Source organism: Cicer arietinum, chromosome 3 (assembly GCF_000331145.2).
Source record: "Cicer arietinum cultivar CDC Frontier isolate Library 1 chromosome 3, Cicar.CDCFrontier_v2.0, whole genome shotgun sequence".
Lineage (NCBI taxonomy): Eukaryota > Viridiplantae > Streptophyta > Magnoliopsida > Fabales > Fabaceae > Cicer > Cicer arietinum.
In genome coordinates this window covers 57903888-57931775 of record NC_021162.2, presented here as the reverse complement: position 1 = coordinate 57931775, position 27888 = coordinate 57903888, and the positions used below count along the sequence as shown (strand labels likewise).

General features: G+C 35.2%; 1 protein-coding gene across 1 annotated transcript in view; it reads left to right on the top strand.

The window, feature by feature from the left end:
• The first annotated feature begins 3037 nt into the window (after nt 1–3037).
• LOC101496288 (uncharacterized) overlaps nt 3038–27888 on the top strand; it is a 29356-nt gene continuing 4505 nt past the window's right edge. Inside the window, exons 1-17 of the mRNA XM_004492412.4 lie at nt 3038–3601; nt 3704–3813; nt 3997–4069; nt 4533–4594; nt 4984–5125; nt 6911–7126; nt 7250–7316; nt 10112–10511; nt 11286–11433; nt 11540–11700; nt 18040–18139; nt 18388–18462; nt 18584–18718; nt 19615–19704; nt 20303–20485; nt 20573–20677; nt 21249–21407. Of these exons, the coding sequence (XP_004492469.1) occupies nt 3461–3601; nt 3704–3813; nt 3997–4069; nt 4533–4594; nt 4984–5125; nt 6911–7126; nt 7250–7316; nt 10112–10511; nt 11286–11433; nt 11540–11700; nt 18040–18139; nt 18388–18462; nt 18584–18718; nt 19615–19704; nt 20303–20485; nt 20573–20677; nt 21249–21407 (2367 nt within the window). The 5' untranslated portion in view covers nt 3038–3460. The remainder of the gene's footprint in view (nt 3602–3703; nt 3814–3996; nt 4070–4532; nt 4595–4983; nt 5126–6910; nt 7127–7249; nt 7317–10111; nt 10512–11285; nt 11434–11539; nt 11701–18039; nt 18140–18387; nt 18463–18583; nt 18719–19614; nt 19705–20302; nt 20486–20572; nt 20678–21248; nt 21408–27888) is intronic.

The window sequence follows — 27888 nt, the reverse complement described above, 5'->3', positions numbered from 1 at the left end:
TAAAAAAAATAGCAATTGTGTAAAAATTTAAAATACGCTACGAATATGAATAGTAAAACATAAATGCTAATAAATTAATCACTTACGACAAACGCCGAGTCAAAACGTTTGGAAACAAATGCTCTCCATTCATCCTTTGATATATAATGTTGATATATTTTTGGAGGTTCACCACTTGTGTTTCCTTCTCTATCTTTTAGATAGAAATTTGAGAGATGAGATCTAAATCCACGATGGATCTTCCCAGCAACTCTCAAAACATAAGACTTTCGTCCCTCATCAAGAACAAAAGTCGTCTGCAATGAAAAAAATTATAAGTAAAGTATTTCAACGAAAAAAATTATAAATGACAAAAGAGTAGATCAAAATATTTACTTGAATGTCATTCCATATAATATCTTTTGCATCCTTCAACGCCTTATCTCTCCAATTGTCAATTGTAATTGGGACATTTTGACGAACAACAACCCCAATATAGCTTACAAACATAGAGCTGTTGGGGTCAACTGGCTGACCACTCTCGTTCCAGCCAACCTAATAAACTCATATAGTAAGTACATGCCCTAAACCCTAAAAAAAGATTAAAAAAAACACACAGCAAACAAATTATAGTATACCTCAAATTTAATGCCACTACTCCTTGCTTTAATCACCTTTTGCATGATAGTTGCACCACGTTTGACTTCTTTTTCATAAGTCTTAGAGGTGCCAACTTCTTTATTTTGAACTTCTATATCTTTGTTTGTATCCATTTAACTACAACAAGTTCAACATGCAGTTTAGTATAACATCAACAAGCTCAACATGGATCATGCATTATTATAAACAAGCTCAACATGTATCAGTATATCTTAAAAAAGCTCAACATGCATTTTAATGATTACAAAAAATTTATAACATCAATACCTGAATAATGGTTCGAGAATTTTACAACGCATGTGTAAAAAATACCTGAGACAACGTAGATGACCGCACAGTACGTAGAGAATATTAGGGTTCCCAACGTATATAATTATTTGAAAGATGTAGAGGATATGAGGGTTTCCAACGTATATAATTATTTGAAAGATGTAGTTTACAGCGCTTGTGAAAAAAGCGCTGTAATAGGTAGTTACATTCAATGAAAGCGCATGAATTTTACAACGCTTGTGCAAAAAGCGTTGTATTAGGTAGTTCAAATATTTGGAAGCGCATGTGTTTACAGCGCTTGTGAAAAAAGCGCTGTAACTGATACGCGAAAGCGCTTCCTTTTACAACGCTTTTTTGACAAGCGCTGTAAAAGCCTTATAACGTTATGCGCAAACGTTATATGACCTACAACAGCGCTTGTCATCAAAAGCGCTGTAAAAGGCTCCGTTATTTTTAAAATATATTTACAACAGCGCTTGTGTTGAGCAAACGCTGTAAAATGGATGATGTTAAATGTCATTTTTGGCGTAGTGGAAGAAATGTAAACATTTATCTTCGTCTATTTTTTCTCAGTTTCCATCTTTATAAATCATCCACTTCATTTTTAAAACTTTTATTTGTCAATAAATAACTCTAATTTTTCACGGTTTTTATTAACTTTCATTTATTTCATTTTATATTTTCTGTTCCCATATATTTATTCAAACAAGGGTTGCCTTTTTATCACATACACTATTTTCTTGTATTTTTTTTGTTTGACATTATTTTCCCCCCTCTATTTTTTAAACAAGTTTGCTTTTTTCTTAGTTGTTGGTTTTTGTCTCTTGAATAAAATTTTAAAAGAATGATACAAATGGTTTTGATATTTACTTTTAATCAAACACTTTTATTTGTTCATCGACATGTATTTTTTTAATTTTGTTCATCTAGTATATCATTTTTTTCTACATATTTTCTTCATCCAACCTTTCTCTCCTCAAAATCCAAATTTAAATATACTTTTTTAGTATTTTTTTTATTGCTTTCAAGAAAATATTTGTGGTTGAGTGTATATGTTGTTGGATAGCTGCATTTTTGCTTAATTGTGTAGCTCACATATATATATATATATATATATATATATATATTTGGATACGAAGTTTACAAATACTTTTTCAATATCGGTGATCCTCAAACTATATGAAAATTTACGGCTTCTAACATTTTACATCAAGATAAAGGGTTATGATTTTATTTTTTCCGTTTCAAGAACTTAATGGTGGATTCAAAAGAGAAATAATTTTTTCAACAACTTCAATCAGTCAAGTTATTTGAATTTGTTTAAACAAATCATTACCAACAATTTCTTTCACTTTTGATGGTGAAATCATTCACATGAATGTTTCTTTTATAGCACTATTGTTTGTTCATTCTAAAATCTAATTAAACCCATATTTCTTGAAACTTTATTTTAGCTAATTATTTAATATCATATATAAGTTTAGTTGATGCTATTTAGGTCACTGATATGTTTTGCTCATATTTTTCTTTTTCAGTCACTCTTTTTCTTGCATTAAGATTCAACTTATGAAGTTAAATGTGATTACAGTTTACAACTCTGTAATAATAGATTAATATTAAATTTTAACAAGGCATTGTGTTTAATTATCTACGGTTTAGTGCGGCGGTTAACCTTTTATGTCCTTATATTACTGTTGTTTGTATTATACGGTTACCTTCCAAAGTTTGTTACTTAATTACTCCAACCTTCAATAATTACAACGATATAATGAATTTGTGCGGACGCACATTTTTTTTTGTTTTGTTACAGTGGTTAATTTATAGGAAAATGTTGAACATCAAGAAGAAGTAATTCATGAGACTTCCGAAGAATAAATGTTGTATTTTTATTGACTTGACTTTTTAATGTATCCACTCATGTATGATTATGCAGTCCTCTATTTGGTTCTTTCACTGTTTGTAATGCTTGGTGGTATGTTTTGGGAGAAATAGCAATGTTGTAATTTCTATCGTGGGAACTTAAATAATAACTCACCACGACGTGGACTCATCACAACGCGGACTCGTTTCGTTACGAGTGTTGAAGTAGTAGAAATAATAAAGGGGTAATGGTAAAAGGAAGGGGTGCCAATACAAGGAAAAAGAAGATTCTTACAGGTTCATAAGACGAGCCCATAAAAGAGATCCCGAAAAAACAAAAAAGAGCAAAATGAGTTGGCAAGCGAAGAGGTTAACGGTGGCAGTGTTAAAATCTGAAACGCCCCAATGATCCTCCTGGCTTGGGTCCCAATTAACTTCTACGCCCCCATTTTCGTACCATGCTAAATGCACGAAAGAGTCTGAGTTACACACGAAAACTCTCTCTCATAAACACTCACTCTTGAAACACGCACTCTCTTTTCTTCCATTTCCAAACTAGCTTTATACGTTATAGCTATAAATCCCTCTCGCACGGAACACTGATTTCATTTCATTCTTCTAAAGTTCCAACCCACCACACGCACACAAAAAAACTCAACAAACAAAGGGTTATCTACGACGTCGTTTGACGATGGCGCTTTCGGGCTCCGACGTGGCGGCGATGTACTCGCTCCTTGCCAATTCCATGAGCGCCGATCACCGCTTACGTGGCCCCGCTGAGGAAGCCCTCGCTCAATCCGAGTCTAGACCTGGCTTCTGCTCATGCCTCCTGGTATTTCCTTCTCTCTCTTAGGGTTCCGATGAACTTCGCATTGTACGCTTTCTGTTTTTTCTTTTGTTTTTGAGCTTTTGCTTTTGGTGAATGGAACTGCAGGAACTGATTACTGCTAAGGATTTAGCGTCTCAGGTTGATGTGCGTTTAATGGCTACTGTGTATTTTAAGAACAGTATTAATCGCTACTGGCGTTACCGCCGCGATTCCTCGTAAGTGCTTCTGAATGTGATTTTAATTAGTGTCTTTTTTAGTATTAGCTTATTATATGTTCAGAAAAAAGGTAGAATTCAAAATGCCGCTTAGAGTTATTTTTTTAATGTGTAAAAATGAAGCTGTATCGTACATGCAGTGTGGACCGTAATCTGGCTTTTTTTGTTATTCGTTTTCTTTAGGGGAATTAGCAATGAGGAGAAAATGCATTTGAGGCAGAAATTGTTGATGCACTTAAGAGAAGAGAATGATCAGGTGTTGTTTTAGAACTGCATTCTAATAACTTATATGTCTTGGATGGTGCTTGTTAGTGATTTCGTACTTGATTTGTTCATGGCTTTGTTTAGATTTCTAGTTTGTTAGCACTACTAACAATATTAACAATACCAATTACTAATATTGATTATTGCAAAATAAAAAAGTAATCACTTTGGTCCTAGAAATGGTCTCATTCAGTGATGGGTTGGTTGATTCATAACCAGTGCTGGCTGTTCGATTTTCATAGGATACCAAGTTGTTCTATGTTGTTTGATTTTAGAATTTTAGATTCTTTGTCATGGTTTAGGGTAGAATTCATAGTAAATGATAGTCATCCACCCTCCCATTTGGTAGACTTTTAGTGTTTTATCATACTTATTTTATTTTATTGGCTATAATTTTGAATTTGTGATAAGCTGTAGATATTTACTTCTATTTTCTTTCATTTTTCGAGATGCAGATAGCACTAATGTTGGCTGTGCTAATCTCCAAGATTGCTCGCATTGATTATCCCAAAGAATGGTACTTTTTGATGTTTCTTTCTGTTGTGTCCAAGAATATTATGCCGTCTTTACTGCTGCAATTGAAATTTCCATCTCCCCTTGCATTTGCTTCTCTAGTTGTTTTCCTGTTTCTGTTCACTATTTAGCTGAATGAACTTCTGTTGGTATATGCTATAAAATGATCTGCCTAAATTGTCTTTTTATGAATTAATTTCATTTGTTGTGCATTCAGTTTTTAAGTGTTATCTGAGATGAGCTTTATCAACTTGCAAGGTGTTTTTCTTTTGCTGGATAGTGTTATCAGTTATCTTGTCGTTTGGTTTGTATGCATTCTTATATTTTCTGATTTTATCATTTCTTTTTAAAGCAAGCTCTATATGTTAATATGCTAATGTAATGACTTCTCAGGCCAGACATCTTTTTGGTTTTATCACAACAACTTCAATCAGCAGATGTTATTGCCTCCCACAGAATCTTTATGATTCTATTTAGGACCTTGAAGGAGTTGTCTACGAAACGCCTTACTGCGGACCAGCGCAACTTTGCAGAGGTGTGGTTCCTTTTATACTTGTTTCTTTTTTCTATTTTTTATTGTTTAAGTTGTCTCAATCTTTGGCTTTATGCTGTACATTGCAAACTTAAAAATGCCAACTATCATTATCTGAATAACATGTAAACCTTTATAATTATTCCTGTCTTTCTTTTTGGTCTTCTGAAAATCTTTATCAAAAGAAAACTTGACATTCTGTTAACATAATGAAGAGAGCATGGCTACTAATATAGATCCAAAGTCTCACAAATGTAAATGTTTCATGGTTTTCATGATTATGTTTTATCTTATACCTTGATGTTAGAGGGTAGCAATCCAAAGGGGTTCTATTGGTCAATTGTTTGAAACTTATATATGGCTGTAGAAGGCTCTAATTCTATGGCTCAGTACACTAAACTTTTAAGGAGGCAGTATCGCCATTCTCCTTTATCCACCTTAAAAGGTGTGTCCAATCTGGCTCTTCCTTGATAATTTGTTGGTCTATAGGGATGTCTAATTGCATTTTGTTCTGGAATTGATGTATATAACTCCTCAGTGTGTTCTATAATATATCTGCATGTGAGTGTGGCTCATTGCTTTTGGTGGATTGTTTTCCTGAATTTAAACCATTAGATCGGTAGTTTTGAATTGATTGTTTTGACTAATAGGAACTTTTAGCAATGCTCGTAAAATCCCACACCTTATAAAAGTTGTTTACAAAACTACAAATCTGTGAAACAAATCATCATGCGTAAAGTTTAATGTCTAGGAAGTGACTTTAAGTTCCAGATTATGGGCTTGTTCTCATGTGCTTTTCCTTGATAACATTTTTTGAAAGCCTTTCTTATTATGTTTAGCATACTTGGATGTGAGCTTTTTAAAGAGTAGTTCTATGTTCTTCGAATGAGTCCTTCCAATAGAAGGTTTTAGTGATGTTCTATATTCTAATTATTTTATTTATTACTCTATGTTTAGTGTAATTTGTAGGATTGGTTAGGAGAATGTATCATTATATATTTTAAATGTGCTGAAGCACAACAAAAAGCAGAAATTGTGGATAGGAAGTCATAGCGTTGTATCTAATCTTTGTGCTACATGATAAAAGATTACACATGTGGGTGTAGATGAAGCAGTAAACTTATCCAAGGGTAAAAATCTTATATATAAAATCAAAGAGTAGTTTCACTTTTCTACATGATATAGCTTGGATGAATGGTGGAGTATAATATTTCTTCTTATATAGGAGGTATTGTTTGACCTGCTGATGATGGCTTATAGTAATTTTTTCCGGTCCAAGACAGAAACAAAAGTAAGGATAACATTTTCACAAAAAAGGGCCACAGAGTCATTTTTTATTTATTAATATAATGACATCTAGCTCTTACTGCCATCATAGTAATAAAGATTTGTTCTACCTGCTAGTGGCTCTTAGCAAGCGTTGTTCATAGCTCCTACTAATTGTATAAAGAAAACTTTAACTAATTACCCTCCTTTTGCTCCTAGGTTATTATTGTCTTCACTAGGCCATTTAGTGAAAAATTGTATCACCATTAAGAGCAACTGCTTTCTAAGCATCCGACATGGAGGGGTCGTTTTTTTACCTTACCATTTCCCCTTATATAGGCATATTATGTACATGCGTCCATTGCTCTTCTTTTATCTCCCCCTCCCTATTTTGAATCTTTCCTTTTCTGACGTTAAATTCTGTATCTGATTGATGTGATTTTTCTTGAACAAGATTGCTGTTCAATATCCTGCACATAATCTTCTGAGTAATTGAATATCTTCAACCAATTTCTTTGGCAGATATCATCCCATTTCTTTGATTATTGCTGGCGGCTCTGGCAAAGCGATGTGCAGGCAATACTGCATGGTTTCTCTGCTCTTTCTCAAAACTATAATTCAAATGCTGATGATCAGCGCCATGAACTTTATCTTACATGTGAGAGATGGTTGTTATGTTCAAAAATCATACGACAATTCATTTTTTCTGGTTTTCAAAGCGATTCCAAGTGTTTTCAGGTGATTTATCTATCTGTTTTGTGTTTTCATCCTCTATTGTCTTGAAGATTATATCACCTTTTTAATTTTCAAGTTAATCAATTCAAAATTTAAGATACTGGGCTTGGTTTTACTATTTTGTAGGAGGTTCGACCAGTCAAGGAAGTCTCACCTATTCTCCTAAGCGCCATTCAATCATTTCTTCCATATTGTGAGACTTCTATTTCTTGTGCATGTGTTTATCCTTGTGTTTAAGTTTGTTGTAGATGTGGGATTTTAGAGGAATTGAGAAGAGAAAATATTAAGAGCTTGAATATTATTGATAATAGTTTTATGGTAACTTGATTACAAAAGACTCAATAATAATATCTATTTATAGAGAAACATAGATTCAATCCTAAAATCAGGAACAAATCATAATAATAATGAGAGATATTCTAGATACTCTAATATAATATAAAAGATATTATAATATGTTTTCTAATATTCTAACACCCCCCTCAAGCTAAAGCTTACTAAGCTTTAGCTTGTTACAAGAAAACATAATTTGCTCCGCAAAATAATAAAAATGGATGGTAAGGCGACTCAGGAATGTGTAGGTGAAGTCGGAGAGAATTGCTATAAATATAGCCTAGCCAAATATCCAAAATGATCATCAACCCAAGAGAAATTCATGACAAGTAATTGAACAAAGCAAGGTTCGTTCTTCTAAAAACTCCATCCGGATGCTTCAAACTAATAATACTGGAGACCCAAAATATTTAACTTTGAAGTTATGTCTAACAACTGTTTCAGAGAAAGCGGCAAGACTAGTACATCGATGAACATGCATTTGGATGCAAAGAGAAACACATCGACAGGAAAGAAAAGCATCATATGAAGTACACCGAATGCGTGAAACTTGACTGAAACTTGAGGGAAATGTCGATCGACTGAGTGAATGGCAACAAAAGAAATTCTAAAACACGCCAGAAGGACGACACAACTGAGAATTTGAAGACACGCTGGAAGGATGACCCTGCGGCATTGGAACCATCAGAGAGAGAATAGTCATGCATCAAGGAGCGATAAAGTGTTGTTTGTACTGTTGCTGGTGTAACCGTAGCCCGAAACTAGAATATGAGGGCAAATTTAGAGCGAGAAGGCCGAGGTGAGTTCAACGAGAAAGGTCGTGTCTTAAACAGCTGTCGAACGCGCCGTCACTTGCAGTGGGAGGCGGCAATACGTGGATCAGATGGTCAGAGGAAGAAACAACGCACGTGACCGCTTTTGGCGGCGCACTTTGGAATGTGGGCCGATTCGAAAGAGGCAAAGCTGATGGAGTGGTCGTTCACCAGAAAAGCTGTCAGAAATAAGGGTGACGACGATGGCAACAGCGGATCAAGAGATCACATCGAAAAAGAGAAAACTATGATTACATTCCCAAACTTTTGGGAACTCATCAACGGAGTAGAGGCGGGGTTGGTCAAAGAGGTTCGAAATAAGCTCTAAATACCATGTTGAAATTGCTTTATGGTAACTTGATTACAAAAGACTCAATAGTAACATATATTTATACAGAAACATAGATTCAATCCTAAATCAGGAATAAATCATAATAGTAATGAGAGATATTCTAAGATTTCTCAATGATTATAAATTTATCCTAGGAAATAATTCAAGATATTCTAATATAATATAAAGATATTATAAGATATTTTCTAATATTCTAACAAAGTTAAATAATTGTATAATATCTAAGTTGTTAAAATGAAATTTTTAATAATCATTTGTTTCCTAGACAAGATTTATTTCGTCATTGTGTGCTAGATAAAGTAATCTTTTGCATTTACATCTTAGTTATTTTTAATTAGGAAATTGATGATCCAAACATGGTGTGGATAAAGTTTCCTCTTACTAGCATGCAGACTTAGGAGGAGTAATGGAAGATTTGTACTATAGGTCAACTTTCAGTCCCTTGGTATTGGACGTACTTAGGCACACCCAAGAACTAATGTTTTAATGCATGCTCTTTTGAGATGCTGGATGATAGTTATAGTTTTTTAGTTGAGAGAAGTAAATTCAAAGCTTGAGTTGTGGAGAAAATCTTTGGAGTCAAAGGGACTTTGTTTGTGAGTCTCTTGAGTGTTAGAGGCACTGTACAAAATGCTCACAATTTCAGTAAGATGTATTTTAGCAATGTTTTAGAGGTGAACTTGAGTATCACACCATTCCACTAATTGGTTGATTTAAGTATCTTGAATCCATTTTATAAATTGCTGGGGAGATTGATTGGATGTCACACATCAAAGTCGGAATGTTGAATGAAATGGAGAAATGTACTCGGCATAATTTGTGCTTGCATAGCTTCTAACAAGTTCAAAGGAAAAGCTGTAAGACCAGCATTGCTCTATGGTAGTGGACAATGGGAGGTGAAGTGTCAACAGAAATGAATTAAATAAATAATATAGCAAAAAAAGTATACTGAGGTGTATTAATAATATTAAGGATAATCCCCTATTAGTTTGTCAGAAGAGGAATAACAGGGATACAGGTAATTAGGTGTGTTAGTAGTTTTCCTTATCAATTTCTTAGTAGCTTACTCGTAAGTTATTTTCTGTTTGTTTTTCTGTTTTAGTCCCTTGGGCTTTGTTGTATTGGAAGGTTTATATATAAGACTTCCTTTCTCTCTTATAGGGATTTTTGACGTTGTTTAGAATTGACTGTAAAAATTTCCAGTGCAATGGAAATATACCTTTACCTTTAATCAATAAAACTATCAGAGATGACTAAACTCCCTTTCCTCTATTGTTCTTTCAAAGAAAGAACCCTAACAACACTGATTCTTGTTTTCTATGTAGCGAGATGCCATGTTGAAAATTGAACCTTTAAATATTTCCTTCTATCTTCACTCTACAATGTCTAGTTCTCATATTAGTGGACATAAAAAATAACAACATTTGTTCACTTTCTATGCTTTTTCTATAAAAACGTACTTATTTCTTGGGACATTTTCTATGCTTGCAGATTCATCTTTTCAAAAGCAGTATCCTAAATTTTGGGACTTTGTAAAGAGGGCATGTACCAAATTAATGAAAATTTTAGTTGCCATTCAGGGAAGACATCCTTACTCCTTTGGGGATAAATTTGTGCTTTCATCTGTTATGGACTTCTGTTTGAATAGGATAACAGATCCTGAGCCAATTTTGTTGTCATTTGAACCATTTCTCATTCAATGTATGGTGATGATTAAGAATATTCTGGAATGTAAGGAATACAAGCCAATTCTTACTGGTCGGGTGGTGGATGAAAATGGAGTTACACTGGAGCAGATGAAGAAAAATATTTCCAGTGCAGTTGGTGGTGTTGTAACCTCCCTTCTCCCCAATGAGCGGATTGTTGTTTTGTGTAATGTATTGATAACAAGGTACTTCACTTTCACAACCCTTTTTTTGGCTTGTTTATTTGACCTGCATATGTCTTGTTTTCTCAGCTCAGTAAGGTTTAAAGGTGTTCCATATGTTTGTTTATACACAATTCTGTCAAATTCTAAACTCTATGTAAGATTGTGGAGGGTCTGTACTCAACTCCTAAATTTGTAGCGTTTACCAAATATAAAAAGCATATGAAAAAACCTATAAGTTACACATAAAAGAACACCAGGAACACAATAATAATTCAACATTCCTAATTATAACTCCATAATAATGCAAATTAGCAAAGTATATAGATACGACAGTAATACATAAGAACATCAAAAGATAAGTTCCAAAAGTGAAAACATTTCAAAAAAACATATGATTATATCTTCAAATGTTCAATCCTCTTACAACATTATGTTCACCATCACCAATATCATCGTCATCATCAAACTCTTCCCCAGATAAAAAAGGTTCTTCAACATAATCATCAATGACTATGTTCTCAACCTAGAAGGTATCTAAAGTTGGATTGCTGTAATTTCCAACCAATTCAACAATGGTACTTTCGATTAGCTCAGCGTTCTCTTTATTAACAACTTCAGTTATCCAATCATCAGAATGATTATCTTTAAATGGAAGAATTACACGTTTTTTTGGTATTCTACTTTTCAACTTAAATTTGTACATGCTATAATTTAATTTGCATCTAGAGTTAGTTATAAATATCCTCATGATCATGCTCTATTTCCAGACTAAACAGTTCCCTTAGCTTCCAACAGGTATTTTGTTCTGACAGCAAGTGATTTGGAGGAGTGGTACCGTAACCCTGAGTCTTTTCATCACGAGCAGGATATGGTCCAGTGGACAGAAAAATTGAGGCCATGTGCGGAAGCTCTGTACATTGTATTGTTTGAAAATAATAGCCAAGTAAGTGGTGTTTAAACATCCCAGGTTATCTTGTATTTTTTCTCTTTGAGATACTTCTCAATGACTTTAGACTAAAATGTATGTGCTATCTTGACTGTTAATTTAGCTGCTAGGCCCTGTTGTGGTTTCGCTTCTTCAAGAGACCATGAACAATTGCTCGGCTTCAGTGACAGAAATTACTTCTTCATTGCTTCTTAAAGATGCTGCTTATGGTGCTGCTGCCTATGTTTATTATGAACTCTCAAACTATCTGAGCTTTAAAGACTGGTGAGTCTAAAGCTTTGCTACTATGTTATCTTATTATATGTGGTTGCTTTGGATGTTTATGTAAGATCCATATTTAGATTCTATTATTAGTAAGAAACAGAACTTGGTAGTTTTGTTTACTCCCTCTGGCTCTTACTATAAAACCCTCCAACAAAGCTCACAGATATTAGGAAAAGTAGTTCTTTCTAGTTATACATTTATCCCAAGAGTGTGTTACTTTTAAATATTTACCCATACAAATATTGATATTATAAGAGACAATTTTTTTACGTTTTTCAATGGTAAATTATATAAGGCAGTTTTTTGTTAAGAAACCATTAATGCATGTGGAATTTTGTAAAAGTTTTTAAATTAAGGAACAAACAAAAAGTGAAAAAGAGTCTTATAATTAGGGATGGAGGGAGTATATCATTTATCAGTTCTTTCTCAATAATGTTTGGGCTTTTTGCTAACAGAAATTATTCCTTTATTTTTTTTATTATCATCATCATCATCATCATCATCATCATCATCATTAATTCATTATCAGTTATCCATTTTCGGGTGATCAAGAATTGTTTATAACAAAATGAATTACATTGAGGAGCTTAATTAGATGGGCATTTTTAATTTTGTTTTTTAATACTTGAGAATTAGGTTTTGGGGCTGAATGACTTGAGAGACTAGCTCTCAGCATGATATTATTTATAATCAAAATTGTACAAGGAGAATCTCTTAATTAAGGAAATAAATCTGGACTAAATTCAACATATATCAAACCTAATAAAATAAGGAATAACATATCTTAATAATAACAAACTAAACCATTGCATGTCTCAACACTTCCCTTCAAGTTGGAGCATAGAAATTGTAGGCATCGAGCTTGTCACATATATAAGTTATCCTTGGTCCTTGAAGAGCCTCTGTGAAAATGTCTACCAATTGATCATTAGAACCAACAAATGAAGTAGCAATCTCGCCAAACACAATCTTCTCACGAACAAAGTGACAATCAATCTCAATATGTTTAGTTCGCTCATGAAAGACTGGATTAGAAGCAATATGTAAGACTGCTTGATTATCACATATGAGACTTATAGTGCTTATATTACAAAAGCTCAACTCTTGGAGAAGGTGTCTGAGCCTTATGAGTTCCTGAGTAGTAAGTGCCATAGCTCGATATTCAGCCTCAACACTAGATCTGGCAACAACTTTCTGCTTTTTGCGTTTCCAGGAAATCAAATTACCACCAATAAGAACACAATACCCAGATGTGGACCGTCTATCGGAAGGACTTATAGCCCAATATGCATTTGTTTAAGCAACAATATCTGAATTACCTCTGTCTGTGTAAACATGACCTTTTCCTGGAGCTCCTTTAATGTATCTCAAGATTATAACCACAACATTCCAATGACTATCATAAGGGGAATTCAAGAATTGACTCACCACACTCACAACGTATGAAATATCTGCCTCGTCATGGTCAAGTAATTCAACTTCCCAACTAACCCCCTATATCTTCTTGGGTCTGGAAATGACCCCCCTCATCTGGTAGGAGTTTGACATTTGGATCCATAGGAGTGCTAATTGGCTTGCAATCTAGCATACTGGTTTCTTCCAAGAGATCCAGAGCATACTTTCTCTGGAAAATAGCAATTCCTGCCTTAGATTGGGCTACCTCAATGCCAAGAAAATACCTCAGTCTACCTAGATCTTTGACCTGAAAGTGGTGGACTAGATGTTGTTTGAGTCCCACAATACCATCATGATCATCACATGTAATGACTATATCATCAACATAGACAACCAAGTAAATACACTTGTTAGAAGAGAATTTATAAAACACAGAGTGATCAGCTTGACTCCGAATCATGCCATACTGTTGAACAACACTACTAAACCTCCCAAACCATGCCCGAGGAGATTGTTTGAGAACATACAAAGCTTTATGAAGTCGATAAACATACCCACGACACTCCCCCTGGGCAACGAAACCAGCTGGTTGCTCGAGATAAACTTCTTCCAAGTTTCCATGAAGGAATGCATTCTTTATCTCTAACTGATATAATGGCCAATTTCACATAACAACCATAGAGAGAAAAGGACGAACTGAAGCCATTTTATCCATAGGTGAGAAAGTATCACTGTAATCAAGGCCAAAAACCTGAGTATAGCCTTTAGCCACTAGACGAGCTTTCAGACGATCAATATGTCCGTCTGGACCAACTTTGACTGTGTATACTCAACGACATCCAACAATAGATTTACCAGGAGAAGGTGGCACAAGAGTCCGTGTTTGGTTAGATTTTAAGGTTGTCATCTCATCAATCATAGCCTGCCGCCAACCTGAATGAGAAAGAGCTTCCTGGAGAGACTTGCGAATAGTGATGGAAGAAATAGCAGAGGCAAAGGTATAATGTGAAGGTGATAAACGGTGATAACTAAGAAAGTTATAAATGGGATAGGGATTACTGGTGGAACGTGTACCTTTACGTAGTGCAATAGGGAGGTCGTTAGACAAGGTAGGCGGATTCAAAGTAGAAGAAGGGACAAAAATAGGAGATGAGTCACTTAAATCTTGTGTAGGAAGTGGATTGGTAGGAGGGAGATGTGCGCGTCGCTGATAAGTTTGCAAGAGAGGAGGCCTAGATGGATCTGATTGGTCAATTATAGGCATGGGCGGGGTTAGCGGAACAATGTAAGAAATAGGTAATACCTCAAAGATTGGCTCAGATTCAATGGGGGATGGGAAGAAAGGTGTATCCTCAAAGAACATGACATCGACAGACATGTAGAAGCGATGTGTGGAGGGACAATAGCATCGATATCCTTTTTGAAACCTTGAATAGTCGAGGAAAACATACTTAATTGCACGAGCATTCAACTTATCAAGTCCTGGAGTAAGATCATGAACAAAACAAGTGAATTCAAATCTCGAGGAGGGATACGAAACAATGGTTCATCAGGGAGCAATATGGAATGGGGAACTTTGTCTTGGATAGCAGAAGATGACATTCTATTAATCAAATATCCTGTAGTGAGGACATCATCGCCCCAAAACTTGAAAGGAACATTAGCATTGATTAGCAACATACGTGCTATTTCAATTATATGACGATGCTTACGTTCAACAATACCATTTTGTTGTGGGGTATGAGGACAAGATGACTGATGTACTATTCCATTTTCGACCATAAAAGAATTAAAAGATGACGAAAAATACTCTTTTGCATTATCATTGCGCAAAACGCGAATAGAACAACCAAATTGATTTTGAATTTCCTTAAAGAAATTGTGAAATATACTTAATATTTCTGATCTATCCTTAAGGAGGTAGATCCACGTACATCTAGAAAACTCATCAATAAAAGTGACAAAGTACCTATGACCTACAATTGAAATGACTCGACTTGGTCCCCATACATCATAATGAACGACATCAAAAATAGAGTGGGGTTGCAATGAAGACTACTGGGGAAGGAAGGCCGGACGTGTTTCCCAAGCTGACAAGATTCACAATCTAAAGACTTTAAGTGAGACAAGTGAGGGACCATAACTTTTTGAGACTTGGATGACCTAACCGACGATGAAGAAGACCTGGGGACTCCGTACTAGAAGTGGAAGCAACAATGGATGAAGACTGAAGGTAGTAAAGTCCTTGGGACTCATATCATGTACCAATCATCTGCTTCATACTCTAGTCCTATATAACAAAAGAGTTAGGAGTAAAAGTTATAGAGCAATTTAGACTTCGAGTTAGACGACTAACAGAAATTAAATTAAATGGACAATTGGAAACAAAAAGAACATAGTCAAGAGATAAAGATGGGAGAGGAGTGGCTTGACCAATGCCACTAGCTTTAGTTTTTGAACCGTCTGCAACGGTAATATGATGTGGGGTTTCAGGTTGGGATATTTTCAAAAAAAGTGATGGATCACTAACGACATGATCGGAAGCTCCAGAGTCCAAGATCCAAGGGCTAACAGATGAGGAGTGAGAGATGTAGACTGTAGAATTCTCGGTATGAGCAAGAGTTGCTGAAGATGAGGCATGTGAAGCCTTGAACTGCCGATATGCCTTGTACTCTTCATCAGACAATATATTGTTTTTGACATTTCGCACTTCAAAGTCTTTTCCATTATCATTAGATTGTGTCACATTTACTGTTTTTTCTGGAAAGCCAATAATGGAATAACACTTGTCTTCAGTATGACATAAACGCTTACAGTAGGTGCACTGAGGATCCACCACAACCTCCTCGACCACCCCCACGACCACGACCTCGTCCTCCACGACCTGCAAAATTGGAAACGAAAGCAGAAGACTCTGTGCCAGTTTGGGATCCACTTCCCCCTGATCCTTGTTGACTAGGAATGCGTATGATGAGATCCTCTGTTGAGGGGATATCGGATGCAGTGAGAATGTTGAGGGGATACCGACTCATACTTTTGATGGAGGCCATGAAGGACATAGATCATGCCAACATTATCCAATTTCTCAAGCATCTTCTTTGAGTCATCGTTGGCCACAAGAAGCTTGAACTCGTTTACCGCTGACTGGGATTTATTAGCATAAGCCATGATGTTATCTTCTGTCATCTTAAGGGTAGCTAAATTATGAATAACATTATAGAGACGTTGGATATCGTTCGAATAAACATTCTTTGCTTTCTCCCAAATATGATAGCAAGTGGTGTACGTGCGTTAATGGACCAGCAAGGAGGGCTCAATTGTTTGCCACAGAAGAGAGACTAATTGACAATCAGCTTGCTTCAATCTTCACACAAATTTGTATTAATTTTTGAGGACTTCTTAGTGAGGTGATTTGAGAGCTTTTGTCCAAGAAACCACATCTTGACAGCAGCTGACCAATTTAAATAATTTTGACCATTAAGTTTCTCAGACGTTATAGTGGGATTATCAAAGAAAACATATGTTACAAGGCTCTTAACAGATGATTCAAAATTGTTGTTCTCCTTTTGGGAAAGATCTAAACTTGAACTCATCTTCAACAGACTAGAAGCCGTAAGAAGGCAGCAGACGAAAGTACCAGAAATAGTGGGACCCACTGACAGGAAGGACGACATCAAACGAGTGGAACGGGTGGCCTTCACGCGCCCGCGGAGCTTACAGTTGCAAAAAACGTGCGTGGCGGCGCATACGGCGGTTGTTCTCTGGTGACTGGTCGATCTGATTAAGGCGAGTCTGATGGTGGGGGTCGTGTATGTCGGACAGCTACGTATTTGACTGACGGCTAGGTTTTTTTTTTTTTTACTTTTACGATTGTGACGGCCATGGTTTTTGAGAGGTCCCCTGATCATGAGCTCTGATACCAACTTGAGAATTAGGTTTTGGTGCTGAATGACTTGAGAGATTAGCTCTCAGCATGATATTATTTATAATCAAAATTGTACAAGGAGAATCTCTTAGTTAAGGAAATAAATCTGGACTAAATCCAACTTATATCAAACCTAATAAAATAAGGAATAACATATCTTAATAATAACAAACTAAATCATTGCATGTCTCAACATTGATAAAGGAAGATATTTTTTTAGAAGAAAAGGATAGAAGTACAAGAGGTTGTCCAATCTCTTTCTGTGTAGATAATACTTTTCATGTTAAAAAGTCCATAAGCTAAACACCAAAGAGAAACCATATCCAAACCAATTCTATCCTATCAGAGGCGAAGATACACCTTTGGAGATGCAAGCATTCGTTTCCAGCCAAAAAAAAAAAAAACCCATGAACAGCACATTGCAACAAAATGCTATTTTCCTTTTCATCAAACCCTTGAAAATAATGTGTAGAAGCTGATCCAATGACTTACCGATGCACATAAAGATGGGCGGTGGATAGATAGATGAGGCACAGTTTCAGACTCAGATATGCACATAACTCATGTGGAGAGAGATATTTGGCGACCTCTAGTTGCAACAAGTCTTAAGGGTCACTTGCTTCTCCGTGATCTTTGATCCTTTTAGGTTTGGACACCCATATTAAGAAACAATAAATTTAGATAATTATAGACATTTTTGCCCATAATACATTTAGTAAAAGTTAAATTCATTTAATGTATGTTTTAGTTTTTGTAAGGATACTAAGGGAAAAACATGTTTAATAGTATCTTGGTACCTAAAACATCCAAAGTTTTGGGACAAAAATAAAAAACTGAAGAGACCAAAGATTAAGGATGGAGGGAGTAACTTATTTAATGGTTCAGATTTTTGTCTCTTTAATTTAATGGCAGTTAAATTTTGTAGTTTATTGTATTATTGATATTAGACTTTTATTTTGTTAGGTTCTGTCTGGAGCACTAAGTGATCTGAAAATTTGTTCTAAAACATTTATCTGCAGGTTTAATGGTGCTTTATCGCACGAACTCTCAAATGACCATCCAAACCTGCGTATTATTCATCGTAAAGTTGCAGTAATTTTGGGGCAGTGGGTTTCTGAGGTATATAATTTATTTGGTAGCTTTGTGAGTAAATTCCTGCGTTTTCACCATCAATTTTACTCATGATTTGATCCATTGCAATTCAAAACCAATACAGGTTTAATAATTTCAGTGTCGTTATAACACATGTTTATGATAGTAAATAACTTGTTATTCTGTTCTCTTACTCTGTCTAAAATCTTCAAATAAGGAACAATTCATTTGTATTTACTATATCTTATATTTTATGGCTTTTCTATTCTTCGCAGATTAAAGATGAGACGAAAAGGCCTGTATATTGTTCTTTAATCAGATTGTTACAGGGTAAAGATTTATCTGTCCGGGTATGTGACATAGCCACATGTTACTATTGGCTTTACTTCTGTTTCTCTGCTGATCAATATATTTGTGTCTCATTATCTTTGTTTTGATTCTTTTAATCTAACCATGAAATTAATTTTTTAGCTGGCAGCCTGTCGATCCCTCTGCTTACATGTTGAAGATGCAAACTTTTCAGAGAGGGAGTTTCTTGATCTTCTACCTCCTTGTTGGGACTCGTGTTTTAAGTTGTTTGAGGAAGTTCAAGAATTTGATTCAAAGGTAAAACATAATGCTATGCAACTTTTTCTTTCTCGATGGAACTGTAAATTCATGTAGACTGTTTGGGAAATGTGTAATGACGGGGGTGGAAGGGAATAATCCTCCTCTGTTGGGAGTTTAAAATTCATGCAGAGGAGGGATTGTGACCAGGAACCATAACCGTTCAAACTTTATTTAGGTTCTCCTCCAAAGTAGAGAGTGATGAATTGATTCCTTTTTGGTGATGATGGTCATACAAAAGCAAGCAGAAGATTGCTATAAAATGGGTTGTATTTGATAATAAATGTAGCCCAACCTATAAAGCCTGTGGTGCTATCTGGCAAGGAATTTTCAAGGAGATTTGTTGGGGAAGCACATGGTTGTATAGGGTATGAAATATCATGCCAATAAGGCTATACAATATCAGCAACAATGAGGATTTGAGTCTGTCAGGATTGGGGTTGAAGTGCTCCATGGCAATCTTCATTGATGCAGCATGTAGGTTTATAGGGTACTGTAGGTCAGATCATGCTAAAATTTTGGTCTATTTCTGTTAACACTATTTTCTGTTTGTGCATCTGGTCACAATAGTATTGGTATCAAAGGTATTGGTTAATCCATGAAGTCAACCTCACCATGTGGGATGAGGCTTGGATGTTTTCGACTTTTATTATATTTGGCTTGTAGAAGTTCTGGTTATGCATCACATTTGATTACCTGGTACGATATCTGCATCCAGTTGGGTACACTATCTCTAGGCGTTCTTTTAGATTTTTCTTTTTGTAATAGGTATCTAGAATTAAGTGAAGGTTGGTAAGAGCAAACGTGTGTAAATAATAGTCTAAATCTAAATTTCCTTTTCAAATTTGTCCCATTAGTGAATTGTAGTTGATTTTATTCTTAAAATATTTCTTCAGGTTCAGGTTTTGAATTTGATCTCTATCCTGATCGGGCATATTAGTCAAGTTATTCCATTTGCAAACAAGTTGGTGCAATTTTTTCAGAAGGTAACATAAGCATGATTCTGTTTTATTTTATATACTATGTTCTGTTCATTTTATGCTTGGTTTGGTTCACAAGAAAAGAAGAGGTGTATTTTGTTTTTCTTTCGTTTTCAATAAATTGTGAATCAGTTTCTTACTAGAAAATAGGTATGGCATGAATACTTAAGTACTCGTCGTTCGATATTTTAGTATAAATAAGATATTTAGAAGAAATTGTGCGCATTCCAGATAAAAAATGATTACGGTGATTTCTAGCAATTCTGGCAGGCGATTATGTACAGTTCCAAAGATTCTGCTGCGATTCTGATTAGCATAATGTACATACATTCAGGAACATGCAACAAAGCTTTCTAGGCAGTAGGAAATTTATTTTTTACTTTATTGTTCAACTTATTCTGGTTAACCTGATTCGGTTGCCAAGTAAGTAGAAACTAGTATAATTGGTTTAATAGACTAAATTTAAACCTATTAGCATGTTGGTCACATTCTTATTTGGTTTTTATCCTGAACGTGACAATGATAGCATAGCAGAGTAGCTATAAACATCGAGCTTAGCAAAATTGAATTTGCTTTATTTCGCTATTGCTTTTTTTATGGCTAGGTTTGGGAGGAATCTGCTGGTGAAAGTCTGCTTCAGATTCAGCTGCTGGTTGCTCTGAGAAACTTTGTGATTGCACTTGGTTATCAATCTCCCATTTGCTACAATATACTATTGCCACTTCTAGAGAATGGAATTGATATAAATAGTCCAGATGAACTCAATCTTCTTGAAGATAGCATGCTGGTAATCCTGTTGTCTTGTTTTAAACCAATTAGATGGGTACATTTTTGAGAGAATAGATCATGAAAGTTCTATTGCATAACCTTTCAGTTATGGGAGGCCACGCTTTCGCAAGCTCCATCAATGGTGCCTCAATTGTTATCATATTTTTCATGCCTTGTGGGGATTATGGAAAGAAACTTCGACCATTTGCAGGTTAGACTTAGCTCCATAGATATAAATATTTAAATTAATTATTGGTCTTTGTTTTCAAAAGACAGATGGTGTGTGATAGTGGGCTCTAGAAAGTAGTGGCTCTTGGATGAAATATTCATGTAAACATTTCACATAGATGATTGTTGAACTGAGACAACTGTTTCACATAGTTCCCCTTTCTGCCACTGTTTTTGTACCTTATACTATATTTAGATCACCGTTCTATATATAAGAAAAATTGGTTAAAGAGCATAGTTGAATTTTACATTGGGAACCGTGTAATCAAATATATATGGAAATCATATCAATGTAGTATTCTTTCATCTAGTTTCCAGAGAACTCAGCTGTTATGTAGATCTGTGTGGCACAATACAGAATTATTTAATCATTCACTTTATTTGATGTAGAGGTATCAATTTTTAAGCTAAGGGTATCTCTCTGCATTTTGTTCTGTGTTTTGCTGCTTGAAACCATTGATTTGCTTATGGCCATTACTGTTTTTATGCTTTCATATTACCTTTATTTTAATATGTTGGTTAATTTTTTTACATTCTCTTTATCTGAAGTACAGGTTGCAGTGAACATAATTGAAGATTACATAATCTTGGGTGGAAATGACTTTCTAAGCATGCATGCTACAAATATTGCTAAAATTCTTGATTTAGTTGTCGGTAATGTCAATGACAAAGGTCTACTTTCTATTCTTCCCGTCGTTGATATCTTAATTCAGGTATGTTATTCGTAACTTATCCATTGTTATTTTTAAAATTGGTATGCGCTGCTGGGGTTTTTTGTATGTAATTCTTCTTTTATAGAGTTTTAGCTTTTTGATGATAATGGAAAAGAGAGAAAGACGATAATAACATTGAGTATATATATTTCTTTTGAAAAGGTTAACATTGTGTATAGTATCGTTACTGAAGAAAGTAAAAGACAAAATACTTTCATGTTTTATTATTACAGCCCTAAGCTGTTTATATAGGAAAAGAAATTACAATAGTAAAACTGAGTAATAATGATAGAATAAAAATAAACATAATAATATAAAATAAAAGAGAATAAAATCTAATTTCTCTCGATTCTTCAACACCCCCCCTCAAGTTGGTGCATAGATATCTGTCATGCCCAACTTGGCTATAAGTCGCTCAAAATTGGGTCTTGCCAAACTTTTTGTCAAGATATCAGCAGTTTGCTGGTCGGAAGTCACAAATGGCAGACATATAACTCCAGCATCAATTTTTTCTTTTATGAAATGGCGGTCAATCTCAATATGCTTGGTTCTATCATGTTGTACAGGGTTGTGAGCTATACTTATTGCTGCTTTGCTATCACAGAACAATTTTAAGGGTGAGTCAACTTTCATTTTCAGTTCGTCCAAAAGTTTACGAATCCATAAAAGTTCACAGATTCCTTGAGCCATTGCTCTGAATTCAGCTTCTGCACTGCTTCGAGCAACAACCCCTTGTTTCTTACTTCTCCAAGTAACTAAATTTCCCCAAACATAGGCACAATATCCAGTGGTGGATTTTCTATCAGTAATTGATCCTACCCAATCAACATCTGTAAATATAGAGACTTCTCTGTCATTAGTTTTCTTGAAGCACAAACCCTTTCCAGGATTGGATTTCAAGTACCTTAAGATTCGATAAACTGCCTCCAAGTGTTCTTCATAGGGAGAATGCATGAATTGACTTACAACACTCACAGAGAAAGCGATGTCAGGTCTAGTGTGGGCTAGATAAATAAGTTTGCCGACTAACCTCTGGTATCTTCCAATCTCAACAGGAACACTGCCTTTCTCCCAAAGTTTAGCATTTAATTCCATAGGAGTATCTGCTGGTCTACACCCACTCATCCCAGTTTCTTCCAAGAGATCTAGGATGTATTTTCTTTGAGAAACAACAATTCCCTTCTTTGAGCGAACAACTTCCATACCAAGAAAATATTTAAGCGCGCCTAAATCTTTGATCTCAAATTCTTTAGTCAAATTTTTCTTCAATCTTTCCATCTCAACAATGTCATCTCCTGTGAGAATAATATCATCTACATATACAATTAAAATTGAAATTTTACCAACATTAGAGAACTTCATGAACAGAGTATGGTCTGATTGTCCCTGCATATATCCTTGCCTTTTGACCGACTGAGTGAATTTTTCAAACCAAGCCCTTGGAGATTGCTTGAGACCATAAAGGGATTTTTGAAGTTTGCACACATTTGAACCAAATTTATCTTCAAAGCCAGGTGGGCTATCCATGTATACTTCCTCCTCCAAATCACCATTCAGAAAAGCATTCTTTACATCAAGTTGGTTAAGAGACCAATCTAAATTCACTGCCAAGGACAAGAGAACTCTAATAGTGTTTAATTTGGCAACGGGAGCAAAAGTCTCTGAGTAATCAATGCCATATGTCTGAGTAAACCCTTTAGCAACCAAGCGTGCCTTGTATCTTTCAACTGTGTTATCAGAATTATATTTCACAGTAAATACCCATTTACAGCCAACAGTATTCTTTCCTGTAGGTAATGTCATGACTCTCCAAGTTTGATTCTTCTCAAGAGCTCTCATCTCCTCAAGAACAGCTTCTTTCCACTTTGGAATTTTTAGAGCCTCCTGTATATTTTTTGGAATTTCTACAGTAGACAACTTAGAGGTAAATGCAGCAAATGAAGAAGACAATTTTGAGTATGACACATAATTAGACAAAGGATATTTAGTGCATGATCTAATAGGTTTTCTAATTGCAATAGGAAGGTCTAAATCAGGATACTCGACATGACTCTTAAGAATAGAAGAAGACTTACCTGTATCAAGATGATGTGTTGGATTATCTATTGGTTCAGAATCTTGGAAGGGTCGGAGAATGGGTCCTTCATTTCTCTGTTTATGGTTTCTTCTTTCAAAGACATTTCCCTTCCAAGTAGGGTCAATTGTAGTAAACCTGCTTTGTGTCTCTTTATCTGAGTCATTATGTTGTGGCATTTCAGGTGGTCCTTTATTATTATTGAGATCAAGAATTTGATCATTGTGATTTTCATTTGAAATTGTCGCCCCCGAATCTGTCGAAACCTCATTCATAAGTGGATTGAGTTTCAATATGGATTCTTGGGCATTTTCTTTTGGTGCATCAATATAAGTCTCAGAATTTTGTGACAACACTATATCACTTAAAGTAATGATGTTTTCAAAAGTAAAAGATGAATCTTCCTTAAAATTTCCCCCCTGAAGATGAATGTCACTAAAAAATGGTTGATTTTCAACAAAAGTAACATCCATGGTTACAAAAATTCTTTTTGATTTTGGTTCAAAACACCGATACCCCTTCTGAGTTGGAGAGTAACCGGTAAACACACATTTTATTGCTCGTGGATCGAGTTTGTCAAGGTGTTTATGTTCATGAACAAAAGCAGTGCAACCAAAAACTTTTAGTGGCAAATCAGCAGAGACACTAGTCAAAGGAAAATAATTTCGAAAAACATCAAGAGGTGTATGAAAATCTAAAACTTTAGATGGCATTCGATTGATTAAATATGATGCAGTTAAAACAGCTTCACCCCACAAATATTTTGGAACCTTATTTGCAAATAGTAAAGCTCTAGCAACCTCAAGAAGATGCCTATTCTTTCTCTCTGCAATTCCATTTTGTTGGGGTGTATTAACACAAGAACTTTGATGAACAACCCCATTTGCAAGAAAAAAATCGGACAAAAGTATATTAAAATATTCTTTACCATTGTCACTTCTGAAGACTTGAATATTTGTTTGGTATTGAGTGTGCACCATTTTAAAGAAATTTTTGACAACCTGTCCAACTTCCGATTTTTCTTTCAATAAATAAACCCAACAAATTCTAGTATGATCATCAATAAAAGTTATAAACCATTTTTTATTAGAAAATGTGTTTATTCTATTAGGACCCCAAACATCACTATGAATAACTGCAAACGGTTTTGATTGTTTATATGGTTGTGCAGAAAAAGAAGAACGGTGATGTTTAGCAAATTCACAAGTTTCACAATGAAATAAAGATGGATCCTTCTTAGAAAATAATTTAGGAAACAAATGTTTCAAATACGGAAAACTAGGATGTCCTAACCGTAAATGCCATAACATAATATCATCATTATTAGAAGAAACAAAAATAGATTCAAAGCAGGTACTTGTTTTTTGTTGGTCTTTGAAGTCGAGTCCATTGTCAAGATAATAGAGTCCTCCACTCTCCTTAGCATTGCCAATCATCTTCCCCGTGCTCAAATCCTTAAAAGTGCAATGAGAATGAAAGAAGTTAGCTTGACAATTTATATCCTTTGTTAATTTAGTAATGGATAATAGATTACATGATAAATTAGGAACATGTAAGACATCTTTTAAGGTTAACTTAGGTGACAGAATAACAGAACCTTTCCCTGCAATGGCTGAAAGAGAGCCATCTGCAATTTTAATTTTGTGGTTACCTGCACAAGGGCTATAAGAAGAAAATAGACTCGACTCCCCAGTCATATGATCAGTAGCACCAGAATCAATAATCCAAGTATGGCTGGGAGTGACACTAAGTAGAGCAGTATTTGGAAAATTACCTCTCTGAGCTATAGAGCAAGAAGAAGTTTGAGACTCAAGAAGTTTGTACAATTGATCTAACTGTTCCTTGGTGAAAGGAGATGGGCTTGAAGGAGACTGCTTCTCTTGATCAGATGTACCAGCTTGGAGCCTGAATCTGTCGAAACCTCATTCATAAGTGGATTGAGTTTCAATATGGATTCTTGGGCATTTTCTTTTGGTGCATCAATATAAGTCTCAGAATTTTGTGACAACACTATATCACTTAAAGTAATGATGTTTTCAAAAGTAAAAGATGAATCTTCCTTAAAATTTCCCCCCTGAAGATGAATGTCACTAAAAAATGGTTGATTTTCAACAAAAGTAACATCCATGGTTACAAAAATTCTTTTTGATTTTGGTTCAAAACACCGATACCCCTTCTGAGTTGGAGAGTAACCGGTAAACACACATTTTATTGCTCGTGGATCGAGTTTGTCAAGGTGTTTATGTTCATGAACAAAAGCAGTGCAACCAAAAACTTTTAGTGGCAAATCAGCAGAGACACTAGTCAATGGAAAATAATTTCGAAAAACATCAAGAGGTGTATGAAAATCTAAAACTTTAGATGGCATTCGATTGATTAAATATGATGCAGTTAAAACAGCTTCACCCCACAAATATTTTGGAACCTTATTTGCAAATAGTAAAGCTCTAGCAACCTCAAGGAGATGCCTATTCTTTCTCTCTGCAATTCCATTTTGTTGGGGTGTATTAACACAAGAACTTTGATGAACAACCCCATTTGCAAGAAAAAAATCGGACAAAAGTATATTAAAATATTCTTTACCATTGTCACTTCTGAAGACTTGAATATTTGTTTGGTATTGAGTGTGCACCATTTTAAAGAAATTTTTGACAACCTGTCCAACTTCCGATTTTTCTTTCAATAAATAAACCCAACAAATTCTAGTATGATCATCAATAAAAGTTATAAACCATTTTTTATTAGAAAATGTGTTTATTCTATTAGGACCCCAAACATCACTATGAATAACTGCAAACGGTTTTGATTGTTTATATGGTTGTGCAGAAAAAGAAGAACGGTGATGTTTAGCAAATTCACAAGTTTCACAATGAAATAAAGATGGATCCTTCTTAGAAAATAATTTAGGAAACAAATGTTTCAAATACGGAAAACTAGGATGTCCTAACCGTAAATGCCATAACATAATATCATCATTATTAGAAGAAACAAAAATAGATTCAAAGCAGGTACTTGTTTTTTGTTGGTCTTTGAAGTCGAGTCCATTGTCAAGATAATAGAGTCCTCCACTCTCCTTAGCATTGCCAATCATCTTCCCCGTGCTCAAATCCTTAAAAGTGCAATGAGAATGAAAGAAGTTAGCTTGACAATTTATATCCTTTGTTAATTTAGTAATGGATAATAGATTACATGATAAATTAGGAACATGTAAGACATCTTTTAAGGTTAACTTAGGTGACAGAATAACAGAACCTTTCCCTGCAATGGCTGAAAGAGAGCCATCTGCAATTTTAATTTTGTGGTTACCTGCACAAGGGCTATAAGAAGAAAATAGACTCGACTCCCCAGTCATATGATCAGTAGCACCAGAATCAATAATCCAAGTATGGCTGGGAGTGACACTAAGTAGAGCAGTATTTGGAAAATTACCTCTCTGAGCTATAGAGCAAGAAGAAGTTTGAGACTCAAGAAGTTTGTACAATTGATCTAACTGTTCCTTGGTGAAAGGAGATGGGCTTGAAGGAGACTGCTTCTCTTGATCAGATGTACCAGCTTGGAGCGCATGACCTTCGTTTCTTTCTTTTTTCTTCCAATTTAGAGGTTTTCCATGGAGCTTCCAACATGTATCACGTGTGTGCCCTGGACGTTTGCAATGTTCGCACCATGGTTTCTTGCCAGCGCTCTTCCCGTCTTCATTTTTTGTGATTAGGGCAGAGCTTTCAACCTCACCAACAGAAGGTGACTTACCCATCATAACACCTTGTCTCGCCTCTTCTCTTCTAACTTCTGAGAATGCTTCCCGAAGTGATGGCAATGGGATTTTTCCCAATATTCTGCCTCGGACTTCATCAAGCCGCTTATTAAGCCCAACCAAGAACATGAATACACGGTCGTTCTCCTGTCTCTTAAGAAACAGAACACTGTCCTCACAACACTTCCAATGATCATCATAGCAGAGATCCAATTCTTGCCATAGTGTCATCAACTCATTGTAATAGGTAGTGACATCTCTATCTCCTTGTTTGGTATGCCACAATCGTGATTTGAGATCGAAAATTTGAGAAGAATTCTGAATATCAGAATATGTTTCTTTGACAGCCTCCCAAACTTCCTTGGCAGTAGGCAAAAACATAAAAGGTTTTTTGATTGTTGATTCCATATTACTAAGCAACCAAGCAATAATAACAGAGTTCTCAGATTTCCAAAACCTGTATTTTGGATCAGTTGTGGCAGGCATTTGCACCTCTCCTGTTAGGAAACCATATATTCCCTTACCGTCTAAAATCAATCTTGCGGTTTGGGACCATTCGACATAATTTTTTCCATTTAGTTTCTGGATTTCAACCTTGAGGGTATTAGAAGTTCCCTCATGGCAAAAAAAGTTGGAAGAATCATTCTGGCTGCTTA